Source organism: Lissotriton helveticus, chromosome 1_1, assembly GCF_964261635.1.
Source record: "Lissotriton helveticus chromosome 1_1, aLisHel1.1, whole genome shotgun sequence".
Taxonomy (NCBI): domain Eukaryota; kingdom Metazoa; phylum Chordata; class Amphibia; order Caudata; family Salamandridae; genus Lissotriton; species Lissotriton helveticus.
The window spans coordinates 1272310468-1272335489 of NC_136057.1; the positions used below are offsets into that span (position 1 = coordinate 1272310468).

The window sequence follows — 25022 nt, forward strand, 5'->3', positions numbered from 1 at the left end:
ATACTGCCACCTCCAAGCACATGCAATGATCCTTCCCTCTCTTCCAGACCAAAAGGGAGGGGGGGCACAAGCCTTCCATGCCTAGATATGTCTCATTTCGCCAGAGTCAGTCCTATAAACAGTAGGTATAACTTGTTTCTGTTACTACCCAGACTATCCATGCCATGCAGAATATGTTTCAGGTCCATTGTAATGGACCTGGACAAGACCCCGTGGAGGCAAGACGTCACCCAGCGCTAGAACCAGTCTAGTGATGGGCAACCCCACAATGTATGTAAAAATGTTCTGTCTGTCGTTTAACAGCAGAGGCAGGTCGAGGAAGCAATCACTCCGAACGCCATAAAGGATGACATGTGTAGTACACTCTAAGAAGGTATTTAAGTTGAATTAACATGAGCATGCTGCCAGAAGGGCCAGGCTTCTTTGGACCAATGTTTGTGTCCTGACAAGTTAAACTATGAATGTGAGCGGAGATAACCAGTGGCAGCCAGCTATATAAGCCCATGTATTCACTACTGTCCTGCTGTTTAACTCTAGAGACTGATGGACTACATGGTACCCAGATTGTTTTGTTTTTAACAGTTTGGACTTGTTATCTTTTTTGTTTGGATTTTTGGGAGGAATGAGGTTTCCTGCTGGACACGTCATATTGCAGCCCCTCCCTAGAGACAGTGTCTACCACCACCCCACACCCATTCATCACCGGTGCCACTAGTCATGTGACCCTGCCAATAAAAGGGGCGGGTGCACATGCTCTGGGCCAGTTATCACCCATACCGCTAGTTTCTGTGTGGTCTTTTTCATTCTAACATGTGGACCTAAGAGCCCACTACTTTACAGTCATCATGCAGTATGGAAAAACTGCTGACAGCTAATCTTACCTAACCGGCAAAACAACCCTTGTCAAAACGCTCGCAGCCCAGGGAGATGCAAAAGTATGTCCTGGAAATAGGGAAGATCAAACACAGCTGTGGTTTTTACTTGATGGAATGCTATTTAAGTATGTGAGCCCGTGCCTCCCTAATGGACTGTCATTGTGCAGTGACAATGGCATATTTTTTTGTCATATTAGGGCCGATGTTTATACCACATGGTCGTCCAGCTGCTGTAGTTTTGCAAAAGATGACACTGTCCACCTGTCAAGCCTCATTCCGGGGACAATTGCATTCCAGGGCTCAGTGTACTGGGAGATGTTTGTCAAGTTACTTCCTGTTATGTTAGAGTTCCTGCCTCCAGTCTCTTTTGTGTAGTAACAATGGACGGACTATTGTGCAGAGTATGCAGATGCATCTGAGTATCTTGTTCTGCTGATGCTGATGTGTGGCCATTTTTTTGTCACGATGTGGTCATGGTGCTGTTGGAATCCTAACTTTACTACTACTACTAAATGCCTTTTGTGAATACCAAAAGTCGTCAAGTTAGGATTTTGTCTCAGTTTAGTAATAGTAAAGTTAGAAGTCTTAACTTTACTACTACTATTTGCCTTCTGTGAATACCGAAAGTCGTAAGGTTAGGATTTTGTCTCAGTTTAGTAGTAATAAAGTTAGAAGTCTTAACTTTACTGCTACTAAATGTCTTCTGTGAATACCAAAAATAGTAAGTTTAGGATTTTATCTCAGATTAGTTCTGTGACTCGGCCCCAACGTTAACAACAAAAAGTTCCATGCACCCTCTTTTTCTGTTTAGGAAGGTGTAGCACAGGCCTAAAGAGATGCCTGCATAGGACAACAGGTGTGATGAAGGCTTTTCCAAGGCTTGCAGCCAATTAAGTTACTGACCCTTTGAAATCACTCATGATACCAACCAACTTAGCGGAAATGTGGGGATACACTGGGGCATGCCACTATTGGGGCCCTTACCCAGGGATTTAATACCACCCCGGTATTCCACCTCAACATCCATGCAAATTTTGCTATACATTGTAAAACTGTGATGTGGGGGCGTGTCATAGTCAAAAGTGAAATCCATGTCAAAATAAGACTAATGATCATTTCTATACCTGTGACACTATTTAATACATATTCCAATAGAAGACTTGTACATTACGTGATTGAAATCAAAAGCAAGATGCATTTTACAAATTGGGCAGTGGTGCAATTATGATTTTTTTGGTTTTCATTAGGGAAACTCTTTTGAATATCCTGGTAATTATAAAATCCATAGGAATGGGTTTCCATCAGCCAGTGGATGGACTACGTTCTTTGTCTCCGGTAGGTCGCCGATGCAATTCTTTTACTACATACCACTGTTTAATTCCGATTGTGCAGAGTTGAAATTCTGAGTTGTGTGGAGTTTATTGCATCAGGTAATTCTCAGGTGTTGTAGAGTCCACGGTCCCTGATAAATATCAGCAGGTAAACCCGAATCGAATTTTAAGGGAACTTATGGATTTTGATTCAGTAAGTAGCAAAATCTGCCTCTTTCCCCCCATTTATAGGTAGAATAAATTCTGAACCCAGGGCTAGTAGATTTTATTGAGGGTGAAAAATTCTTCTGCCCTCAAGGGAATTCATAATTGAACCTTACACAGGTTTCCCATTCCTGCCAATATTTCACAATGACAATCTAGGATCATAAACTGGACACAGTTATTGACAGAGCTTCGCGCCTTGGTACACACTCCGTCTGCTCCTGGGGGCCATACAAGGGCACCAGTTGTGATCCTGAAACTTTTGGCCGAAACGGAATTACCGAACAACTTGTAACCATCCTCTTAGATTTCACCAGGTTTCTAGGTCAGTAGAGGTGCCACTGTGAGTAGTCAAGGTTGTACTTCATACGTCTTAAGGATTGGGAGTAAAATTTTGAATTTATCGAAGACGATATGTGGGCAAACTAAATCAAATACTGCGCAGTAGATTCTGGAAATATATTCTGGGTCCCTCTGGTCAGTCACCTATAATTTTTTCATGATCAGTTTTATGGGCAATATCCATGGTCCCCACAGTTGTCCATATTTCAACCCATACTGCACGGAGAAAATCTGCTTTTGCAGTGAAACATCGCAAGCAGTTATGTAAGGTGCCCTATTCCATGCCCCTCCATTGCACCCTCCTAATATTAATTCCAAGCAAGGATTTAACTTGTACCAATCTGAAATGTGCCAAGATTACTTTCTCCTTTGGTATCAACCGGTCAGTGTTTTTTCGTGTTCTCTTTACAAGGTAGATGTTAGGTCTTCCTCATTAACTGATTAAATACCTTGTTTAAACATGTTTTTAATACAACAGGAATTTTTACATTCATTGTACAGATGATGACGTAGTTTCAAAACATTGTTTGAACCTATTGTTTGCAAGAGTAAGATCTTATCTATTATATTCCTTTTTCTCTAATTTATTGTCTTGTGGCCATTGACAATATTAACTCCAAAAACCAAGACAGCAGTGCTTGCAAAGACACTGTTTGTCCCTTAGCTCTTCTTTTCAAGCATATTGTAAGATACATTTGCTCACAGTAAGATTTGACCAAATGATGGGCCACCACACTCTGTGATGAAGGTCCCCTGAGTCGACCAAATCTCACAGATATAAATTGGCCTTGGGCTGAAAGTGCCCCTCCACCCCCTCCTCAAATCTAGGGCAGGCACCCCCGTGCATTGCAGGGGCCTGCAATATGCTACTGCAAGCATAGCCACAATGCGACTCCTCACGTGGAAATAATTTGATCATATTTTTATTAAAAGTGCCCTCATTGCTGTTATTGTGAATTATTTTTGCAGGCTGAAGTTCGACACCTGTGGGATGAGAATACAATGATTCTTGATAAAGCAAAGCTTTTGGGGTACGAAGTGATTGACACGCTCAGCATCACGATGGGTCGCTACAAGGAATTTCTGCCAGGATCGTGTGGCTGCCATTTCCACGAGGTAATACGCAGCGCCCTTCACTCGTTTTGTGGCATGAAAGCACGCTCAGACAAACTTGGTGCAACTAGGCAAAGGGGTAACTAGGCAAGAAGGTAGTCTAAGCTGTAGGTGCAAGCTGGTCCACAGATGAATAGAGAGGGTAGGCCAATTTCGAGAACATCCATTCTATCAGACCTCCTGGACTGAAGCCAGTGTATTCGAAGCAAGAGGTGCCAATCATGATATCCACCTTCTAGCTCTACTCTCTCTTAATAGATCGCAAAGGGATGTGATTGATGGAGATAGAATATATTTACCTATCTGAAAGAGACACGTTAGTGATAGATTCCTTACCTTAGAATATCCCCAGGCGTCAGACTGGATCCGGAATTTTTTGCGTAGCAATACCCCTGCGTGTCGGTAGGCGTCGTCTGCGGCTCCGCGTCCGTCGTCGGCGTCGTTAGCGCCGGAATGACGTTGTCGGAGTACTTAGATGCCTCCCATGCGCGCTGACGTCAGTTCTTCTTTTTTCCGCGCCAGCTAGCGCAGATCCGAAGAAGCTCTACCCCTAGTCATTCTTTGACTAAACTTTTTGATCTTTTTGATTATTTTTCTACTCGAGTCTTCGACTCCAACGGTGCCGTTAGGGATGCCCGGGTTCAAGCCCTGTTCGAAGTGCGACCGACTGATGTCGGTCACGGACCCCCATCGCCGGTGCCTGAAGTGCTTAGGCCTCGACAACGACGACCGCACCTGCTCCGACTGCCGGGCCCTGACGTCGAAGGCTAGGCGGGAGCGGTCCCGCAAGCGACTCGAGCTCCGGCAGTCGGCCCCGCGCCATTCCAGGTCCCGTCCCACGGGAGGTCGAGGGACCGGTCGCTGGGTCGGAGTCCCTGCAGCTCCGGGAGTGGACATCGGTCGTCGGGATCCAAGTCCTCAGGTAAGAGGCATGAGAGGTCGGAGCGGCATCATCGCTCCTCCGACCCACCCCGACGCTCGCACGATGCGGCCGGCGGTTCGGGCGACACCGCCCACACGGCTCCAAGAGAGTCGCAAGCGTCGCCACCTTCCCCACACCTTCGGGTCCCTGGGCACGGCGCGACGCTGGAGGAGGTCGAGCGGTACCTCATGGCCATGAGGTCCCTCCCTCCTCAGCCGGGTCCTGCGGCGCCTTCGGGCCCAGCGGTCCCGGCTGGAGGCCCTAGCGGGTCGGGCGCTTCGGGCCCGACGCCGCCGGGTGCTTCGGCCCCGGCGCCGCCGGCGACTTCGGTCCCGGCGCCGCAGGACCTCACCGGACCCGCTTCCGGATCCGGGTCGTCGCCGGTCGACCTCACGACCTCACCAGCGCCGGCCCTGAGGGTGTCGCCCCCGGCGCCCATTGTGGACACCGTCCCCAATCTTCCCTTCGGTCCGACTCTGGCGCCGGAACGGCGCCGTTGGGCGCCGCTTCCGACGGCCTTTGGAGATTTTTATTTCCATGAGGAGGCCCAGTCTGTTGACCCTGAGTTACAGGAGACTGGTGACGGAGGTGATTGGGAGGGGTCTGAGGACCCTCTGACACAGGAGTGCCAGTCTCAAGAGGACTGGACATATGAGCTTGGGGAGGCCAGTGGTATTGACACCTCGCCAGACACTGGATTTGTCTCCCCTCCCACCGTGGCTACGGAGGAGGGGGCTGCTTATAGCGTAGTGTTAACGAGGGCAGCCAAGGCCTTGGGCCTTGAGCTCCCCATTGCGGCCGTGAGGACTAACCTCCTCACTGAGGTTCTTAAACCGCAGACAAGCTCCAGTGAGCCTCTGCTGCCGTTTAATGAAGCCTTATGTGACGTTCTTGTGGGCACTTGGTCCAAGCCCGCCACGGGTCCGCCTGTGGCTAGGAACGTGGCCAGACGCTACCGCCCGGCTCCGGGCGACCCTTGCTATTTGTCCACCCATCCCACCCCCGAGAGCCTGGTTATCCAGGCCTCCACTTTCCAGACCGCATTCCCGACGGCCCCGCCCGATCGGGAATCCAAGAGATACGAACAGTTCGGGAAGAAAGTGTTCTCGTCCCTGAGTTTGGGACTGCGGTCTGTCAATACCGCGTGTCTCTTGGGCCGCTACACCCACACCCTGTGGGACACGGTCGCGGACGTGCTGCCACAATGCCCGGAGGAGGTCCGGGCTAAACTCGCCCAAGCCCTTGTGGAGGGTCGAGATGCGGCACGATACTCTATCCGGTGTGGACTGGATACCACGGACTCACTGGGCAGGGCGATGGCAACGACGGTGGCGGTTCGCCGCCACGCCTGGTTGAGGTCCGCCAATTTCTCGGCCGATGTCCAGGCCACCCTCCTGGATATGCCGTTCGATGGCCGTCGCCTTTTTGGCGACAAGGCAGACCATGCGCTGGAGCGCTTTAAGGACTCCAGGGCTACGGCCAAGTCCTCAGGCCTCTCGGCCACGCTCCAGCAATCGGGTGCCTTTCGCTCCTTTCGTGGCCACAGAAGGGGCGTCCCCAAATGTGCTGCCAGCCACGCACCGCAGAATACCCAGCAGCGCGGTGGCGGCCGTGGAAACCGCCGTGGCGGCGGCGGTCGGGGTCAGCGGCGAGGCCAGTCCACACCTCCCTCTGCAGCACCTGCCTCCAAACCTTCCTAGTCCGAGCTTTCAGGCCCATGTGACGCCTGTGGGAGGCAGGGTTCGCCATCACCACTCCCAATGGCGCACTGTCACATCGGACAGATGGGTGCTGCAAATCGTCCGAAGGGGCTACTCCCTCCCCTTCGAGGCGACCCCTCCAACCATGCCACCGCAATTCCACCGCGTGTCGGGGGATCACTTGCAACTTCTGCAAGAGGAAGTCACGGCCCTCTTGGCCAAGGGGGCCATCGAGCGCGTTCCTGGGCCAGAAGTAGGGTGTGGATGTTACTCCCACTACTTTCTGGTGCCCAAGAAGGGCAAGGGGGGCCTGCGCCCGATCTTGGACCTACGGAACGTCAACGGCTTCCTCCGTCAAGAGAAGTTCAAGATGCTGACTTTGGCTCAGGTCTTAGCTGCCCTGGACCCCGGAGACTGGATGGTAGCATTGGACTTGCAGGACGCTTATTTTCACATCCCCGTCCTGCTGGCCCACCGGCGTTACCTGCGGTTCACGGTAGGCCATGAGCACTTTCAGTTTACCGTGCTCCCCTTTGGCCTTACCATTTGCTGGGCTTCTCCATCAATGTGCCGAAGTCGCACCTGTGTCCCTCTCAGAAGCTCCTCTTCATCGGAGCAGTTCTAGACTCGGCGCAGTTTCGGGTTTACCCTCCCGAACAGCGGGTTCGGGATATCCAGGCTCTGATTCCCATCTTTCAGCCTTTATCCCAGGTCTCGGTCAGGTTGACGCTGCGGCTTCTGGGGCTGATGGCCTCCTGCATCCTACTGGTGCGTCACGCCCGGTGGCGGATGCGGGCTCTGCAGTGGGACCTGAAGTTTCAGTGGGCCCAGCATCAGGGCAACTTGTCCGATCACGTCTTGATCTCGGAGGGCACTGCAAGACAGTTGCAGTGGTGGCTCACGGACCGCGATTGGGTCAGTGGCAGGTCCCTCTCCCTACCCCACCCGGAGCACGTAGTTGTGACGGACACGTCCCTCCAGGGCTGGGGTGGCCACATGGGAGAGGCGAAGATCAGAGGACTCTGGTCTCCGGCGGAGGCACGGCTCCACATCAACCTGTTGGAGTTACGGGCGATTCGTCTGGCGCTGAAGGCATTCCTCCCCTCTGTCCGGGGGAGTGTGGTGCAGGTGTTCACGGACAACACCACCGCCATGTGGTACTGCAACAAACAGGGCGGGGTGGGGTCGTGGACCCTATGCCAGGAGGCTCTGCGCCTCTGGCAGTGGCTGGAAAGTCAGGGTGTGACCCTGGTAGTTCAACACCTGGCAGGTTCTCTGAATGCCAGGGCGGACAAACTCAGCCGTCGGTGCATGATGGATGACAAATGGCATCTGCACTCGGACGTGGCGCAAGGCCTCTTTCAGCAATGGGGAGAGCCTTGGTTAGATCTATTCGCCACCGAAGAGAACGTGCAATGTCATCGGTTCTGCGCGTTGGAATTTCCAAGGCGGCACTCGCTCGGAGACGCTTTTCGTCGCGAGTGGAGTTGCGGTCTGTTGTACGCCTTTCCGCCTATACCACTTCTACCCAGAGTGCTGAAAAAGATCAGGCGCGACCGGGCCCAGGTTATCCTTGTGGCTCCGGACTGGGCACGAAGATACTGGTATCCCGAGCTACTCAGCATGTCAGTAGATCCCCCGATTCGTCTGCCCCTTCGGGAGGACCTTCTGTCGCAGCAGCAGGGGACGGTCCTCCACCCGAACCTGTCCAGTCTCCACCTACAAGCTTGGAGATTGAGCGGCGACAGTTGAGGCCATTTGACTTGCCTCCCGAAGTCTGTAATGTCATTCTGGCAGCCAGGCGTCTCTCCACAAAGTCGGTATACGCCTGCAGGTGGAACAGATTTGTGGCATGGTGCACAGCAAAAGCTGTGAATCCACTCTCTGCCCCCCTTTCTGAGGTTCTCCTCTTCCTTCTTTCTCTTGCCCAGCAGGGCTCTGCTCTGGGCACTGTCAAGGGCTACCTTTCTGCCCTTTCTGCCTTCTTGAGGATCCCTGATCAGCCTTCTTTGTTCAAGTCCCCTATTGTAAATCGCTTTCTTAAGGGCATCACGCACATGTTCCCTCCTGTTCCCTTCGTGATGCCCCAGTGGGACTTGAACCTTGTTCTTACCTTCCTGATGTGCGCTCCCTTTGAGCCACTTCACAACTGTCCTCTTCGTCTTCTGACTCTAAAGACTGCTTTCCTGGTTGCCATCACCTCTGCCAGGAGAGTGAGTGAGCTCCAGGCCCTTTCTTGTACTCCACCTTTCCTTTCTGTCCATCCGGACAAGGTTGTGTTGCGTACTAAGCCATCTTTCCTGCCCAAGGTTGTCTCAGCCTTCCACATCGGGCAGTCCATCACCTTGCCAACCTTCTTTCCGCCTCCGCATCCCTCTAAAGAGGAAGAGCGGCTCCACCGTCTGGACCCAAAACGTGCGCTCTCGTTCTATTTGGATCGCACACGCCAGTTCCGGGTGGATGACCAACTCTTTGTTGGCTACGTGGGTGCTAAGAAGGGGAAGGCGGTACACAAGCGGACCATCTCCCGGTGGATCATCTTGTGTATCCAGGCATGTTACTCCAAGGCTAAGAAGGAGCCCCCTGTTGGATTGAGGGCTCATTCCACTCGGGTCACGGCAACTACGACTGCCCTGGGCCGGGGAGTGCCCTTACAGGACATTTGCCAGGCAGCTACGTGGGCCTCGCTGCACACTTTCGCACGACACTACTGCCTGGACAGTCAAGTCCGGAGCGATGGCTTCTTTGGCCGTTCCGTCCTCCAGGACTTTCTGGTGTGATTATTGGTTCGCAGACCCACCACCGGGGTTGGTATTGCTGGGGTATCTATTCTAAGGTAAGGAATCTATCACTAACGTGTCTCTTTCAGATGCACAAGTTACTACTTGTGTAACCATATATCTGTAAGAGACATTAGTTAGTGATAGATTCCTTACCGACCTACCCATCCTCCCTGTTCTGCGAACCGATATCTAGGGTTAAGGTCATCCCCTTTCAGGGCCCTAGTTTCTTGGCACCAGTGTTGGTTCTATCATGGCTCTGCGTATCTGGCGCGGAAAAGCTGTGTATCAGAACTGACGTCAGCACGCATGGGCGGCGTCTAAGTACTCCGACGACGTCATTCCGGCGCTAACGACGCCGACGACGGACGCGGAGTCGCAGACGACGCCTACCGACGCGCAGGTGTATTGCTACGCAAAAAATTCCGGATCCAGTCTGATGCCTGGGGATATTCTAAGGTAAGGAATCTATCACTAACTAATGTCTCTTACAGATATATCGTTACACAAGTAGTATCTGTTGCTTCCCTATCATTCTTCTGGCCCCATAGCTGAATAAAGGTTCAGCACTGGATGCACAACTAATACGCCTTGGGGTTCGCGTTTGATTTGACAATTTGTCCTGATCACCTCCCTACATTATGGATGGCACTGATAAAGCAGGTTGTGCCAAGGTGTTCTGATCATAGTTGAGCTCCCTGCACCACCACCTGCAACCATTGGGATGTAAATCAATATGGACCCTTATCCTTAATGTCCATTCCCTCCACCCACCTCAATACCAATAAGCTAATATTTACTAATAATGTTGGTCTTGGTGTAGTTCATCATGAGCTGAACGGTGGAGTTATAAGAAGAAAGAGCATCATGTGAGCTCTGGAGGTCTGAGGATGTCTGGTCTAAAAGGAGAGTATTGTCTCTTTAGAGAGGTAACTGCAAACGTCATCCTCTCAATAGCAGGGTAAATTATCTATTGTTATTTAAAAAGTTGTCCATGTCACGCAAACTAAAGCTGAACAACATCCGTGTCCAAATTACCTAGTGCTTCCTATACCTGCAGTCTGCTTCTCAGCCCATCAACAATCTGGTCTAAACATGTTCTACAGCTGTATTGAAACAATGAGGGTCTACGAGCCTTGAATTCCCACTGTAATGCCAATTAAGTCTGTCAAAGTGAATGCTGCGTTTGTGTCTGATTGTATTCCTAGGACAATGGGCGGGGTCCCTCTTCCCGTATGACAAGTAAACATTCAAAACAAAGTGGAGCTAACATCTTTGAATAATTAATATCGTCACATTACATTAGGTTGAACATTATTTGTTCACTTAAATGAATTATAAAATTGCTTAATGAGTTGCTGTCATAAGATGCCTCTTTCAATCTTTGTGTATATCTTCAGTCATTTTTTTGAATTGCAGTCAGCACGTGTTTTGCCCTCTGGTGGCGCCCAGGCCTGGGCCTTTTACAAGGCAGTGATTGTTTTCTTTGCAATGGTCAAAGGAACATTGTTTGTGGTTGAAATCAGTCCAGGGAGAATATGAAAGGGCTTGTAATCGATGCTTCTGTGAGCTGTGGCAATGCCCTCTGTGCTTCTACGGGGAAGCGGTCTGGTAGAGGTGACCATGTCGCACAGGAACGGAGTCTTCTGGACGGCATATCTTTGGTATTTCAGCAAAGATGCAGCCTGGTACAGGTGACTAACCAGCAGGCTTCAGGGAATACCTTTCCTGAGCTTCTTAGGTGCCTCTAGCACACGTATGCCACGCAGCAGACGTGTGTCCTGTGCAACCTACCAGACCGCTTCTCCACTGAAGCACACAATGTATAGTTACAGCTTACAGACGTGCCAATAACAAGTTGATTCAAAGTCTCCTTAGACTGATTTTAACCATGAATAGGTTTCCCTTGACCACCAGAATTAACACTATACCCTGCCTTGCAAAAACACCAGTCCAGCGCACCGTCAGGGTGTTGGTTGTAATTCAAACAAACTGACTAAAAACAAGCACAGAGGCTAAACCCACCATGTTATATCAACAGACCACCAAGAGTTCTTAGTACTGATTTACCTGAAACAATATTGTTCAGCGTGACACACCATATTATTATTAATGAAGTAAAGGTGTCAGCATTCCAGTTTGATCTGAACGTTTACATGTTGTACAGCTTGTTCTATTAACAAGAAAACATTTTAGTATGGTATAGCGTACACCCTATCGACAAAGTGCCTAGGACAATGGTGGCCTGAATGAGCGCCAGAGGTGAGTTATAAATGTAGTTTGTCAAAGGCCTGCAGACAAAATATATTTACTGGGGTAACTTACCGTTTAGATGTTTGACACAAGTTAGTGAAGTGTCTTTGTGGTACTTTGCGATGAATGTTGAGGGCGGTGGGGAGAAACATAGAGTTTTGTGGTCCACATGCAATTGTGAGCCCATTTCTGGAATCTAAAAGTTAACCTTCCTACTAAAGTGGAAGATATGAGAACATTGGTAACCAAGTAAAGAATAGCCCCTTAGGAGTCAATATTTACTTGATGGAATAGAGCGTAGAATGCTATTAACACTGAAAATGGTTAGTTATAGGCATTTAAAACCTTTCTTTTCCTGATATGGAGCCTTAGGAACAAACATCATAATAAAGACTGCTTGGTGGGAACTGTGGACAGGATGGCAGCCATATTATCTAACCAAATATGGGTGTAGAAGTGGTGAGTAAGTCGCTCACATGGCCAATATGATGCAGTAAATTGAAGCCGAGCAGCACTGCCATAGAGCCTCAAACATGTGGTGCAGCCGCTCACAGCCAGAGCGGGCTGTGGATGTAGGGATGCAGCCAGTCAGGCACTTTTGACTCAAACTGTGCCACCTCAAAGTTGCATGTGCTTCCACCTCTTATGGCTCAGCTGAATGGACACTGCGCAAACCGCCATATTGTCTGGAATAGAATTTATGGGCTGTTTTACTAAGAGGGGAAAAAGGTTAATTAAGTATGACTAGCACTTACATAGTGCACTCCACCACAATCCTTCTCTGGGCTGCAGAATCTAGGAGGAGGTCATAGTCCACTAGCTCTAAGGACACTTGCATACAAAGCAACATATGCTTACTGGCAGAAGTAGCATGAATATGGTCACTGCCTCAGGACTCTTCTAGCGGTATCAGCTTCTGAGTCCCATTGTGCTTGAGGACCAGATGTGTAATAAGATAATGAACACTGTGGAAGAAGATAGTGAAAACTATCAGAATTTTACTGCCATTTTTTCACACAATATTCACACCACTATTATGAGTTTTTACACGTTTACAGAGAATGCATATTCTAATGTCATGAAGGTCACGTATGCCATTGGTACTACTTTAGTCTCTCTAAGGCACATTCAACAGGGTTGTCGTTATGACCCATTTCAGAGGGCCACTGGGTAGTCAGGGGCTACTGGTCTCAATCATAGGGATTGAGGCTTTTTACTGCTGCTTCCCCGGGACCCCACATACTGTGGATTCTGAAGAGGTGGCGTCAAGAACTACCCAGCCAGCACTTGACGTTCAGTGGAAACGTCAGTTGAGCAGTCCAAGGTTTCTTAGGGGGGGGGGGGCAGTAGGTGCAATGTAAGCAAAGGTGCCAGAGTCGAAATTCAAATAGTGACCCCAGTAATCTAACTGTAAAGTCCAATACTGACTGTTGGTAAGAAGATATGTATTTATTGCACAAGCAAAGTAAAATGCAGCACACTAAATGACACACAAGGCAAGCACTCTGGGTCCTCCCTCACCCTTCTCAATAAAAAGAAGCGTCTTACTGGTGGATTACTAGAGGTGAACCCACAGGCGCTGCCTATACTAGCAGTGCACAACAAAGTCTCATTTTGGTCCTGAAACTTTAGCTCACTATGAAGCTAATACACCAAGGGCTCGATGTAGGTGGCCCATTACCAGTCGGTAAACCCGAAATTCGGTAAATGTCAGGCTTACCGACCGGTATTGAGCCTCTTCTGATGTAGGGGATGATTCGGTAAATACTGACTCGGTATTTACCGATTCGGTATTTACTGAATCATTATTTACCGATTCGGTATCTACCAAATCGGTAAATGGCATGTAGAAAGTACTTTTAGTTGGTGGTAAATAACGAATACCTTTGAAAATGCAAATCTGTGCATTTTCAACAGTTAGACATAGGCATGTATGTGTGCCACATGTGCACACAAGCACTTTTCAGGGGTGCAACAGGGTGTCAATGTGACACCCTGCCACCCTTGAATGTTTCCCTATTTTACCAAATCGGTATTTACCGATTCGATAATTCACATTCATTCCTATGGGCCTCCAGGCCCATAGGAATGAATGGGAATTACCGAATCGGTAAATACCGATTCGGTAATTCGGTAATACTTACCGATTTTTATCTACATTGCATTTACCGATTCTAGAATACTGAATCGGTAAAATTCAGTATTTTAGAATCGGTAAATTTTCATTACTTATATCTAGCCCCAAGTTCCTGCAAGTCTCAAACAGCCTGCCTGCCCTGCACCACGTTTTCCCACTGTCTTCGGGGGCAATGCTCTGAGGCAGTCGCAGTCGGTGATGGCTTCCATGTGTAGCAGGTGGCTTCTCCTTCACGGTTCATGCAGAGAAGGTAATAGGGCAGCAGCGGTGATGCAGGGTGGGTTTTGCCCTTTATCTCGAGTCCCATTGATGGTTGAGGGGACTTCTCTTATACCGGTGATGGCCCCAATAGTCCTAGTGCCCCATTTCTGGTATGCTGAAGGCACATGCGACGGCCCCAAGATGTTGGATGTACCCAGCGATGGCCCCAATGGTTTCACTTTAGTGAGCGACTGCCTCAACAGTCCTGATGGCCCCTCCTGGCATAAGGGGCCACAGGCAAGGGTGATGGCACAACAATGTTGTTTTAATGGGCAATGTCTTAAAACTTCATGGCAGCCCCAACAGCAATGACCGGCTACTGGAGTTAGACGGATGACTCTCTCTTCCAATGACAGTCCCAAGTGGACTGGACACCTCACACTTCACTCATCTGTATCCACTTCTCAGGATCACTGCTGGCCTCACTCCCTCCAGGCTGTCTCCTCCTTCTCACAGGAACACTTATATTTGCAGTTAGAAAGAAGGGTGGTGCTCCAGACACAGGACAAGTGTTCTATGCTTCCTGGGCGAGGGACGCTCACCCAGCTGGGAGACTACTATAATGCAAACATTAGCAGACCCACCATTTTGCTTCACAATGAGCCCAAGCTCCACTGATCAGCAACTCTTCCGGCGGTCAAAGTTACCTCTGATGTGCACATTGGCTATTTGCTCCCCTACCTCCAGTGTGTGTGTGTGTTTCCACCCCACCCCTCAGAACTTTCAGCAGTCTCCTGTTTGATAAAGGCAGTCTTTACCTCCACAGTCCTTTCCAGTTCCTCAGCTTCCAAAATGGAATCCAGAGGCCTCCATGTTATGTACCAAGCACAGGCACACATAAAACACAGTATGTACACTGTATTCTGCCCGGTGCAACATAAAGTCATAATGTAGGCCAAGTGCAAGTTCAGTACACATACACAGCAGTGGAAGGTTACTTGAGTGGGCCAGCAGGGTCCACTCTAGTGACACAGGTAAAAAGTCCTGTTCACACTACCAACTCTTATGAAACACAAAACTGGTATGCTGCCACAACCGCACTCATGTCACTTAACCCCTCGCAAGGGCAGTAGTCCTCTATCACTGTGATGGTAGCAACGGGTGCATGCACCCCGGTCTAACATGAGCACATTATCATGAGACAGGCCATGATCTGTGTTCTTCCATGACCAAAAATCAGTACCAGGTGTCAAGATATCCATGCAACTGTGGCACTAATGGCAAGGGTGCACATCTGTCACCATGCATTAGACTTTTCTGCCCCAATAGTTGTATGCCAAAACATCGTATATACAAATATCAACCTGGAATAATATTGGGTGTAGGATAACAACTTGCACAATATCTTCAAGGTGAGTATACATTGAGGATTGCAGACTTACTATTCTAACTCCACATCTGCTCAATTATATTGTTCAAGTCAATATCTTGCATTCATTACTGTTACAGGTTGTTATTAAAAAGGCTGTATTGGGGGAGGAGCTACGCTACGAATCAAGATGGCCGCGTAAGCTCCCGGCTCCGCTGACCTCCGCCAGCAGCTCGATTATCCTGTCTTCAATCCTGACCTTACACCTGATTTTCTTGTTTATGAAGGTCTACTGCTTCTAAAGGTGCAATCCCGAGATTTCTACCTCATCGGCTGACGAAGATACGCCGTGTTTCCATTCTCGGCCTAACAACGTGTGGAAGCCGGGGCCTCGATTTCTAGACTATCCGGGTCAGAGTTGAACAACATCGGCAGTGAGACCTGGACTGAGCCCGGTCTCCCGAAGAGTGCCTGAATTGTTGACTTTTTGTGACGATCCTTTGAACGATCTACACCGAGGACACACCAGCGTGCCACGCCGGCTGCTGTGGTGGGGGTCCGGTGCCCGGAGACCTTGCTGCCCTCCCGGGGTCGACGGGCTGGGGCCCTCTCTTACGGCGAAGGTGTGTTCTGTAAGACGAGGAGCTCCCATTACTTGATATCAGATTTGCGTGGCCTGCGACTCCGGAGCAGCCGGCCTCTGGGGTTCAAGTCCGGCTCTGTCGCCTATTGAGAGGGGATGGAGTGGACGGAAGGCGCGCCATCGCTGCAGGCCGTTGTGGCCGCCATTGGGGCGCTCCATTCGCACACAGTCGCTGTGTTCCGGACACTGATGGTGAAAGTGGACGGTATCCTGGAACCTGAGGACGACACCTCGATTGGTTTCCAGCTAGAGATGGTACCAGCTGTGCATTGCACATCAGAGGTCGAGGTCCCCGTGCATAACCCGGATTTAATGAACCTTGACGGTCCCCTATTACGACAAGCCAGCCCGTGCTTCTCGCTAGCGTCTCTTGCCCGATCCTGCTGCCGCCTAACGCATCTATAGACGGTCTTCCATGTGGCTATGAGTTCCTTGGTGATGGTTTGGGATACTCGCTGTTTTTGGACACCTTTCCTCGTTTGAGCCGTGAACTTTTATCCTGTATTCGATCCTCCTGTGCTGACAAGAACTTTTGTGGACGCTTTGCCTTTTCCTTCAAAATGGCGGCTCGAGTGGCAAAGACTCTTATGACGGACCGTACTGGCCAGGGCTGAACTTTATCGCTGGGTTCCGATAAAATAGCTTTTAGCGATGCCGGGGTTGTGCCTATATTGTGACGAGAATTGGGTGGTTGTTGTTTATCCTCCCCTGACTGGTTTGTATAATTGCTAAATATTGATTTTACCATGTCTCGGGGTGGTCGCTGTTGGCGGGGGGTACGGGAGACCGGGAGTGTGTTTGCTTTCTCCTCCTCCGCTTTCTCTTTTTCCTTCCTTTAGGGTAGTTCTTGGGCGACAGGCACGCTGCTAGTGGGGTTAGGCCGTAGCCATTGCAGGGGTGCAGGGTGGGGTTTTTTATTTTGCCTTCTTTTGTTCTATGGCCCCTTTTGTCTTTTCTTTTTCCTTCTACGAGAGATGGGCTGTTTATTTTTCACAAATCCTTTATTGTCCGGGTGTCTTCGCTGGCTTAATTATCCTGTAACATTGTGGACGAGGTCACGCGGATGGGATTGCTTTGATTGCTTAATAGATTGCTTATTTCCTATTTCCGTTATGTGTACCCGTGATGGGCCTTTTACTTTTTACAGTGATTATTGTTTGTATATTTCCCCCGCCTGGCCCTGTTCTGTATTTTACTGCGAAACACCTGATATCTGTATTGCCTGCTCTTGTCTTACTGTTAAAATAAAAAAAAAATGTACAAAAAAAAGGCTGTATTGTGGTACCACACCTTCCTCAGGGCCTGCGCTAAAGACGGAAAAGCTATGAAGGTCTTAAACCCTCATGCTGGTTACTTCATTTTGTGTGATGTGCATTGCGCTCCTAAAAGGGACCCCATCCATAATACAAATTCCATGCATAAAACATATAATACAGCCGAGGAACAGACATCCAGGAGAGTTAAGGGGCCCATTCATGAAGGGCTAAGCAGATTTTTAACTACTTTTAAAGTAAAGTTGGTAGTCACCTCTTTATAGGGACTGCCTAGAATATCAATCAGCAGCTGCAATTTTCAACATCCTGCTGTGGGTTTGGGCACACTTTTGGTGTGCCTCCAGGGCGGCAGGTTGGTTCAGCAACAAATCAATGTTGAGCACTTCCATTGAGCTTAGAGATGTCAGGGACACTGGAGAAATCCAGGGTCAGCTAGAATAAGTAAACAGAAATGTAGGGAGGAACTCTGATCACAACAAAGAGAGTAATATTGTCCTTATGACCACCAGCGGCCTCTTCCAAGAAGTCAAAAACGTGTTATAGCTTTACATACAGTTGATCAGCAAATAAATTATGAGCCATTTCCAATACCTCTCTGATCTGCAATAAGTGAGTAAGGATCCCTATTTGAAACATAAAAGATCACAAAGATGATAGCTCTCCTTGACACCATGCTCTTTTACTGGAACTCTCTGCCTAAATCCACCTGTTCACTTTTTCAATCAGATTCTGTCTCTAAAGATAAGGTTTCCATCCTTTCTAATCAACACAGCCTGATAAACGTTTAATTTGATGACATCCCGGCACAGCTATTAAAAGTGCATGACGCCTTTTTGTAGCATCAATGGAGGAGCTGGCAAACAAAACTTATTCATCGGGTGACATGCCTTGTTGCTCCTCCTTAAGAAAACAAGTCACATCTCAATGAATCCAGGTAATTAGGGGCCATGGCAGGTCTTCCTGCATTCAATTTGCTCCTTAAAAAGTAGCTGTCAGCCAATTACAAACTTTTTTTAGACAAACACTCTTGCCTTTCCCCTGTCACACCCGGTTTTCGACTCAGCCACACTAGTAAAACTGCCTTCCTTTACTTTCAAAATAATAGTTTAGGGTAAGTTGATGAAGGGGAATAGAAGTTTTTGAGACAATGGATCATCTGATTCTCTTGAAGTGGTAATTGCCTCATCGCCAGCCCTAGCTTAGTTTGGGTAATTGTTGGCTAGGCGACAGCAGATAATAAAACTCAAAATATTCTTATGAGTTAGAGGTAACTCCAACGGAGGAGTCTCCAGTGTACTCTGCCCTTGTTTAATATATATCTTGTCCTCTTATTTACATTATTCAATAATTTTATTTCTATGAGGATGACAAAAATATTTTATAGCATTTGTGAATGAATGTGGGATCCTTAAAAATATCCACAAATATCTAACAGTGTTCATATGATAGAATATCGAAAACAACAGTATCGACATACCAGAAAATATGTCCAAAATACTGTCTACAAAAATAATGAATTTACATTCTTTGCATGTAAACTACCAAAATATTGAGTCAACTAAAATAAGATATGTATATTGGAAAGTTCATATTGATACTATTATTTATAATTTATTTAAAATATTAAAATACTAAATAGTAATACAATAAGAAATAGTTTTAATAAGTAAGGTAAATTATATATATGTTTGTGTATATATAACTATACACATTCTCTTTAACAATATGCAAACAATAATGAAACAATGTTTAAAAAACAGTAATAAGCACAATTACTTATACATTATTGTATTATATATTATATAATAGATACATACCTTAAAATATAAAAACATATTAACAAAAACATATATCACATATAAATAAACAATAAAAATGAAAATAAAAACAAAAACAAAAATATTAATTTTTTTTTAAATTAATTTTTTATAAATGATATATAATGGGAAAAAATAACAAAATCAAACAACACTAGCAAAAGTGTTGAACTTCAAAGCAGTCAGACTGGCTTTTCTAGCTCATTTTTAAGTAAAAGTAGGGAAAGTGCTGGTCTTTGGAGAGTTAGCTTCACTATTTCTACTCCACTGTAAGCAGGGGTAGGGGAAGTGTTGGACTTTGGAGGGGTTGGATTTACTATACCCATTCCAAAATAAGCAACAGTTGGGCAAGTGTTAGACTTCAGAAGCGTTAGATTTACTATTCCTGCTCCAGTTTAAGCCATAGTAGGGAAATTGCTGGACTATGAAAGGGTTAGATGTACTACTCCCACTCCAACGTAAGTACAATCAGGGAAAGTGTTGGAATATGGAGAAGTTTGATTTACTATTCCCACTCCAATCTAAGCAACAGTCGGTCAGCTGTTGAACTTTCGAGGGGTTAGATTCATTTTTTCTACTCCCAAAAAAACAAAAGCAGGTAAAATTTTGTACTTTAGAGGGGTTAGATTTACTATTCTCGGTCCAACCTAAACAACAGTAAGAAAAATATTGGCCTTTTTGAGTGGCTAAACCTACTATTCCCACATGAACATAAGCAAAAGCAGGGACATTGTTGGGCTTAGGAAGAGTTCCATATACAATTCCAAATCTTTTTCATTATGAAAGGAACATTTAACTAGCATAACACTATTAAAAGATTGTTTTAAATAAAAAAAATTACATTATAAATAAATAAAATAAATACAAATCAATGTAACTATACAAACATTATAATGCAAAACTAAACAAAAAAAACAAAATAACAAGTTACAAATAAATTCACTTTCCTCCCTGCTACCCAAGCAAGGCTAATTAAAATGAAAATAGATTATAAATTGAACAATAATAATTTTTTTTTTTTTTTTTTAAAACCTTTATTGTGCATAAAAAGAACAAATACGGGCCCACAACCGTCAGGTCGGACACGATACTTTAACGCACAAATGCAAGCAAAACAGTCCCTCAGCGGAATCAGGTAATTTAGCAAAAATCAATGGACATTACAGTGAAGAGACGCATGGCGCCGGGGAGAAGGAACAATGAAGGTTACATTTTAAAGTTTTCTGATCGAAATAATTCAAGTAAGAATAAGAACAAAGGAATACTGAGCCCGTACACTAGCCACATTACATGAGCAGGCGGCATCAATACAAAAAACAACAACGGAGGTGAATACAACGGACAAAATGGCGGTACAAAGAAAACTACAAAAGCAGCAACCAGGATTTACGTACCCCCAACTGTGCCACCCCCCCCACTAACCCCTATCGCGGACCCAGAAAAGAAACAGGTAAAGAAAAGCGCAGAAAAATAGTAAATAAGGCCCATAGAAACTAAATGACAAAAACTAAAACCCTCCCCCCACCCTACAGCAATGCGGAGGCTACGGCCTACCCCCCCCCCGGCAGAGTGTCTGTCGCCCACTAAGGAACCCGAAATATAGACAAGAAAGGAAGAAAGAAAAAGGGAAAAATAAAAGAAAAAGGAAGAAAAAGCCCTAACAGCAGAGAGAAGGGAGCGAGGAAAGAATAAACCAATCCACAACTCCCAGAAAAAGAAAAGATGAGGAGGAGCCAACCCAATATCAGGATCTCCCGGACATCCCAGTCATATAAACCATCTACGCAACATGCAGCAATAAATTTGGAAGACGTGAAACAAAAAGAGGGTCAAAATCTGTTACACCCAGAACCCCGGGCCAGGACACAACCCCCCGCCAGTACATCAGGAAGAATAAAGAACCGGATATATCAAATAAATCGTAGGCAGGGAAGGACAGCACCTGAAACGCAAGCAACACAAAAATAAAACAAAAAAATAAACAAAAAAATTGCAGTTCAGTCCGGATCTCCGCTAGCCGAGCAACCAAAACCAATGAGTAAAAGAACCGTCAGCCCTGTCCTGAACGTCCAAATTTCTCGAGGCACGGCCACCACTGCGAGTACTCCCCAGGCAGAATCAAGAAAGGCCGAGAAGAGGGCCAGTCATACATATGCACGAACACCACCGGCCCAATAAACATTTCCCACCCCAATATTGGCAACAAATATAGTCAGCAAAAGGTTAACAATTAGGGAGAGCAATTCACATTCCGTAATGAAACAGGCCGAGGTCGGATCTCACACAATTTCCACCCACCAGCCCAGCAATTCAACAAAGGGGACCGCCTAGCCCTGGCCCGATCTGGGGCTCGCCCTCTCACCCACTCTCCGTGATAGTCCAGTGCAGTCCAGGTTGACGAGGGAAAATGGCCGCCTAGAGGAGGGGGGAAGTGCGTGTACTTGGAAAGAGCGTCGCCTGTCCCCAGAAAATGAACCTCCCCTGGTCACCAGCTTCTCCGATGTATCCAAGCGACAAAAGTCACAGAGCAGGGAGGTCAAAGTCCGTGATAAAGGAGCAGATGAAGAGGCATGAGGACAGGCAACTGCCATCCAGGGCTGTGAAGCCATGAAACAACACATACAGTCAGGCACGGAACAAAGGGGAGACAATGCAGCAGCGACAGATCTGGTGGGCGGCAAACAGTCGTTACAAGCCGCAGCAATAGCTACTGTAACCTCCAAAGCAGCACTCTGAGGCTGCGGCGTGCTGATAGATTGTAGCAATTCCAAGTCAAAACTTTGTCGAGGATGGACCCTCTGCTCTCGACATAAAGCACGGGCACACGCATCAAGTTTAACACCCAGTACACTGTAGTTGTGCCTCACCGCCGATCGCAGCTCACCCAAAGTCGTCAACACGTCTTTATATGTCCATTCAGGCTGTGGTTTCCATAGTTCTGCACTCCCGGGGGAAGTATGCACCCCGGCCCCCCGCACGTAAGTGGGCTCGCTGTTCCACGATGAGGGTGCGTAGTCGTCCGCACAATGGCGAGAGGCAGGCATCGCCATCTTGCCCTCAATCCACCGGAGCGCTGGGGGGGGGAAGGGGGTCGCAGGGCACGACCGATCAACAGCTGTCGGTCCCCGGGTACACTATATCCCCTGCGGTCCGCAGCGTAATCGGGAATTCGCCGGCAGTGCGGCGAGTCAGGCAGACCGAGCGGGGCTCACCGATGGCGGGCAGAGGGACAATAGGAGCCGACCAGAATCATGGCGGCCACGGACAAAGGACTCGTTGACAGAGCACGTCTTCCACCTGGTTCCGTGCAACTCAGCGCGTACAAGGCAATTCTTGGCAGCGGGCGGTGGCCGAGCTGTATGCGGAGGAAGATGATGTTTCGCTGTCGCCCAGCCCCCGCGGCAGAGCGGCCGTGTCCAAGCACGCGAGGTCCAGCAATGCCCTGCAGAAGAGGAAAGGTCCCGGGCCAGGGCGGTCCGTCCGATAACGTCGGTTTCCGGGCGGGTGGAAAGGTCGGAGGAACACCATCAGAACCAGCCCCGCTTCCCGCACATTTCGGTGCAAGATACACCAGGATGACATGCAGGATTGAGGTGCGGGATTCCGGGGCCGGCGGTGCCGAGAGGCTGCACGTCCGCTCAGGTCGCCATCTTGGCTCCTCCTCTCAATATAATAATTTTAATATAGCAATTATTTCAAATAAATCACATTTAAACCAATATAAAGATATCAAATATATTCAGTAAAGTTTATTATTAAATATATTTCAATAAATTAACAATTAATAAACATTAACAAATAATGTGCATACAAAATAATCCAGTAAAAAACTTACATAACCAATTAAATTTTTGATTAACATAAAAATAATATTTAAAAATAAGAAATATTATCATCTAAATATCAGAATCAGAATACCTTTATTCGGGTGCAAACTGGTTTAAAAAAGTGAACAATCCCGGATAAAAACATAAAGTAAATAAAATATTAATTTAAGTGCAATCAGGCACGGCCGGTAGTAGGTGTAACTGCAGGGCGGTGACGTAGGTAGGGGGAGGGGCAGGGTGGGGGGTTGTAATGTATGGATTACGGACTTTAAAAGGTAAGTAAACTTATAAATAAATAAAACGAATTTCGTTGTGTGCACTGCATCACCAACTGCAATGCAGTGCACACAACGAAATTCGTTTTATTTATTTATATGTTTACTTACCTGTTATAGTCCGTAATCCGTACATTACAACCCCCCACCCTGCCCCTCCCCCTCCCTATATCACCGCCCTGCAGTTACCTACTACCGGCCGTGGCTGAGTGCAATATAAAACAGCATAGCAAAACATGTTGCATACAAAGACACGGTACAGTGCAGTGAGACCTGTACATTTAAAAACATATCAGGATGATGAGTTAATACATTATTCATAACATAAACAATACTTTAAAATTAAAAAATAATAATGTATTATTCAAAAAACTTCCTACCCTGATCTCATACAAACCCATATACCAGCTACTAAATTATAAATTGCTAATTAAATACCCCCCAAAATTACACCTTAAAAATCACAAACGAACATAAACATTTTTTAACAAACAGATTAATAATAATAATAATAATAACACCTACAATTAATATAATACATGAATATGAAATTCATTAAAAATATAATTATACAACAATATTAAAGTAAATAATATAAACAATGCTTTCAAAAACGATATTATAAACATTAAAAACGATATTCTTAACTTCTATATTCTATTACTCAATATTGTTGGGGAAATTAGATTTGACCAAACATTTAAGTAATACAATTTTTTTTCTCTGAAATTTGAGCCTTTCACCATTGTATCAATACATTTACAATATCAATGAAAGAATTTACGCTGGTGTTGTCTACTTTTTTTGCTAGTTGTTGCTCTCATAAAAAATGAATGACAATGTTCCTATTAGTATCTCACTTTCCATCTGTGGCCAGTTGCTCCTAGGCAGCCTCAGTCATGCTACGTAGGTTTATCAAAAAACACTGTTCTCCACAATGTGGCTTTGATGTGGCATCACTCAGCTATTTTAATGCTTTGTAGTCTGCCGTTTGTTAGATGTGAATGCTTTGCTTTGTGTCATTCCAACGATGTGTGGTAGTGCCTTATTTATAATACCCAAGAGGCTATTTGAGGACTTTGCAGCTTCTGCATTGCATCATGATGCTAAGGGTTACGCTCACACCATTACAAAGTGTGTTGCTGACTAATATTTACTATATTCTAAACAAAATACAGGGCAAACTGGTGTCCCTAGTAGCCTGGGTAAATGTACAATTAAACCTCAGGGGAAGCTAATTGCCTATGCTTCCTAGGCAACAATAATGAAGTGGTCAAGTACAAAATCAAAGTTTGAAAAATACCAACCATTTAATATTTATACACATACTTACATGCACAGATAGATGCAAGAATTCATCGTATATACATTGATGGTATCTCAACTGGAATATGTATTTCTGTGCAAAAGACACGTACAGTAGGTGCTCCAAGTGAACGGTGCAGTGATAGCGATAAGTGAAAGCTTGTGAACAATGTTGCGCAGTGTTACATTAACCCACAGAATGTTGACTTAAAAACATAAACTTTTGAGGAACCTTGACTCAAAATGACCATATAGGTTCCATCATTAGCTAAACATTCATTTAAAGTCAACATATATATCTATACGTTGACGTTTTGGCCCCTATATGAACACTAGTCTGAGGGTCTTCTTTAGGACCATACCGGTAGACACTTACAAATGTCAAAAAGCAGACGGTCAATAACCCTTGATCAACATTTACAAACAGGGTTGGCCAGATAATGCATATTCTTACCTCACAAAGAAGGTCTGGTATATAGGTTTCTTGATATTTAAATATAGTTAAGTAGATCTGAAAACAACAGATTCTCTTATGTCACTGCAGTGTCAAAATAATGTAAAAGAAAAATTATTCAGCCCTGGTGGTGCCCCTGCCAGATCTAATTAGCACGTGTACAGTTAGTTTGCAAAAACTTTAATATTATAATGCCACAA

General features: G+C 46.5%; 1 protein-coding gene across 2 annotated transcripts in view; it reads left to right on the plus strand.

The window, feature by feature from the left end:
- CPED1 (cadherin like and PC-esterase domain containing 1) overlaps positions 1-25022 on the plus strand; it is a 320213-nt gene that overhangs the window by 270363 nt on the left and 24828 nt on the right. For both annotated transcript variants that reach the window (XM_078680455.1, XM_078680463.1), the window contains exons 12-13: positions 2123-2210; positions 3722-3868. In XM_078680455.1, the coding sequence (XP_078536581.1) occupies positions 2123-2210; positions 3722-3868 (235 nt within the window). The remainder of the gene's footprint in view (positions 1-2122; positions 2211-3721; positions 3869-25022) is intronic.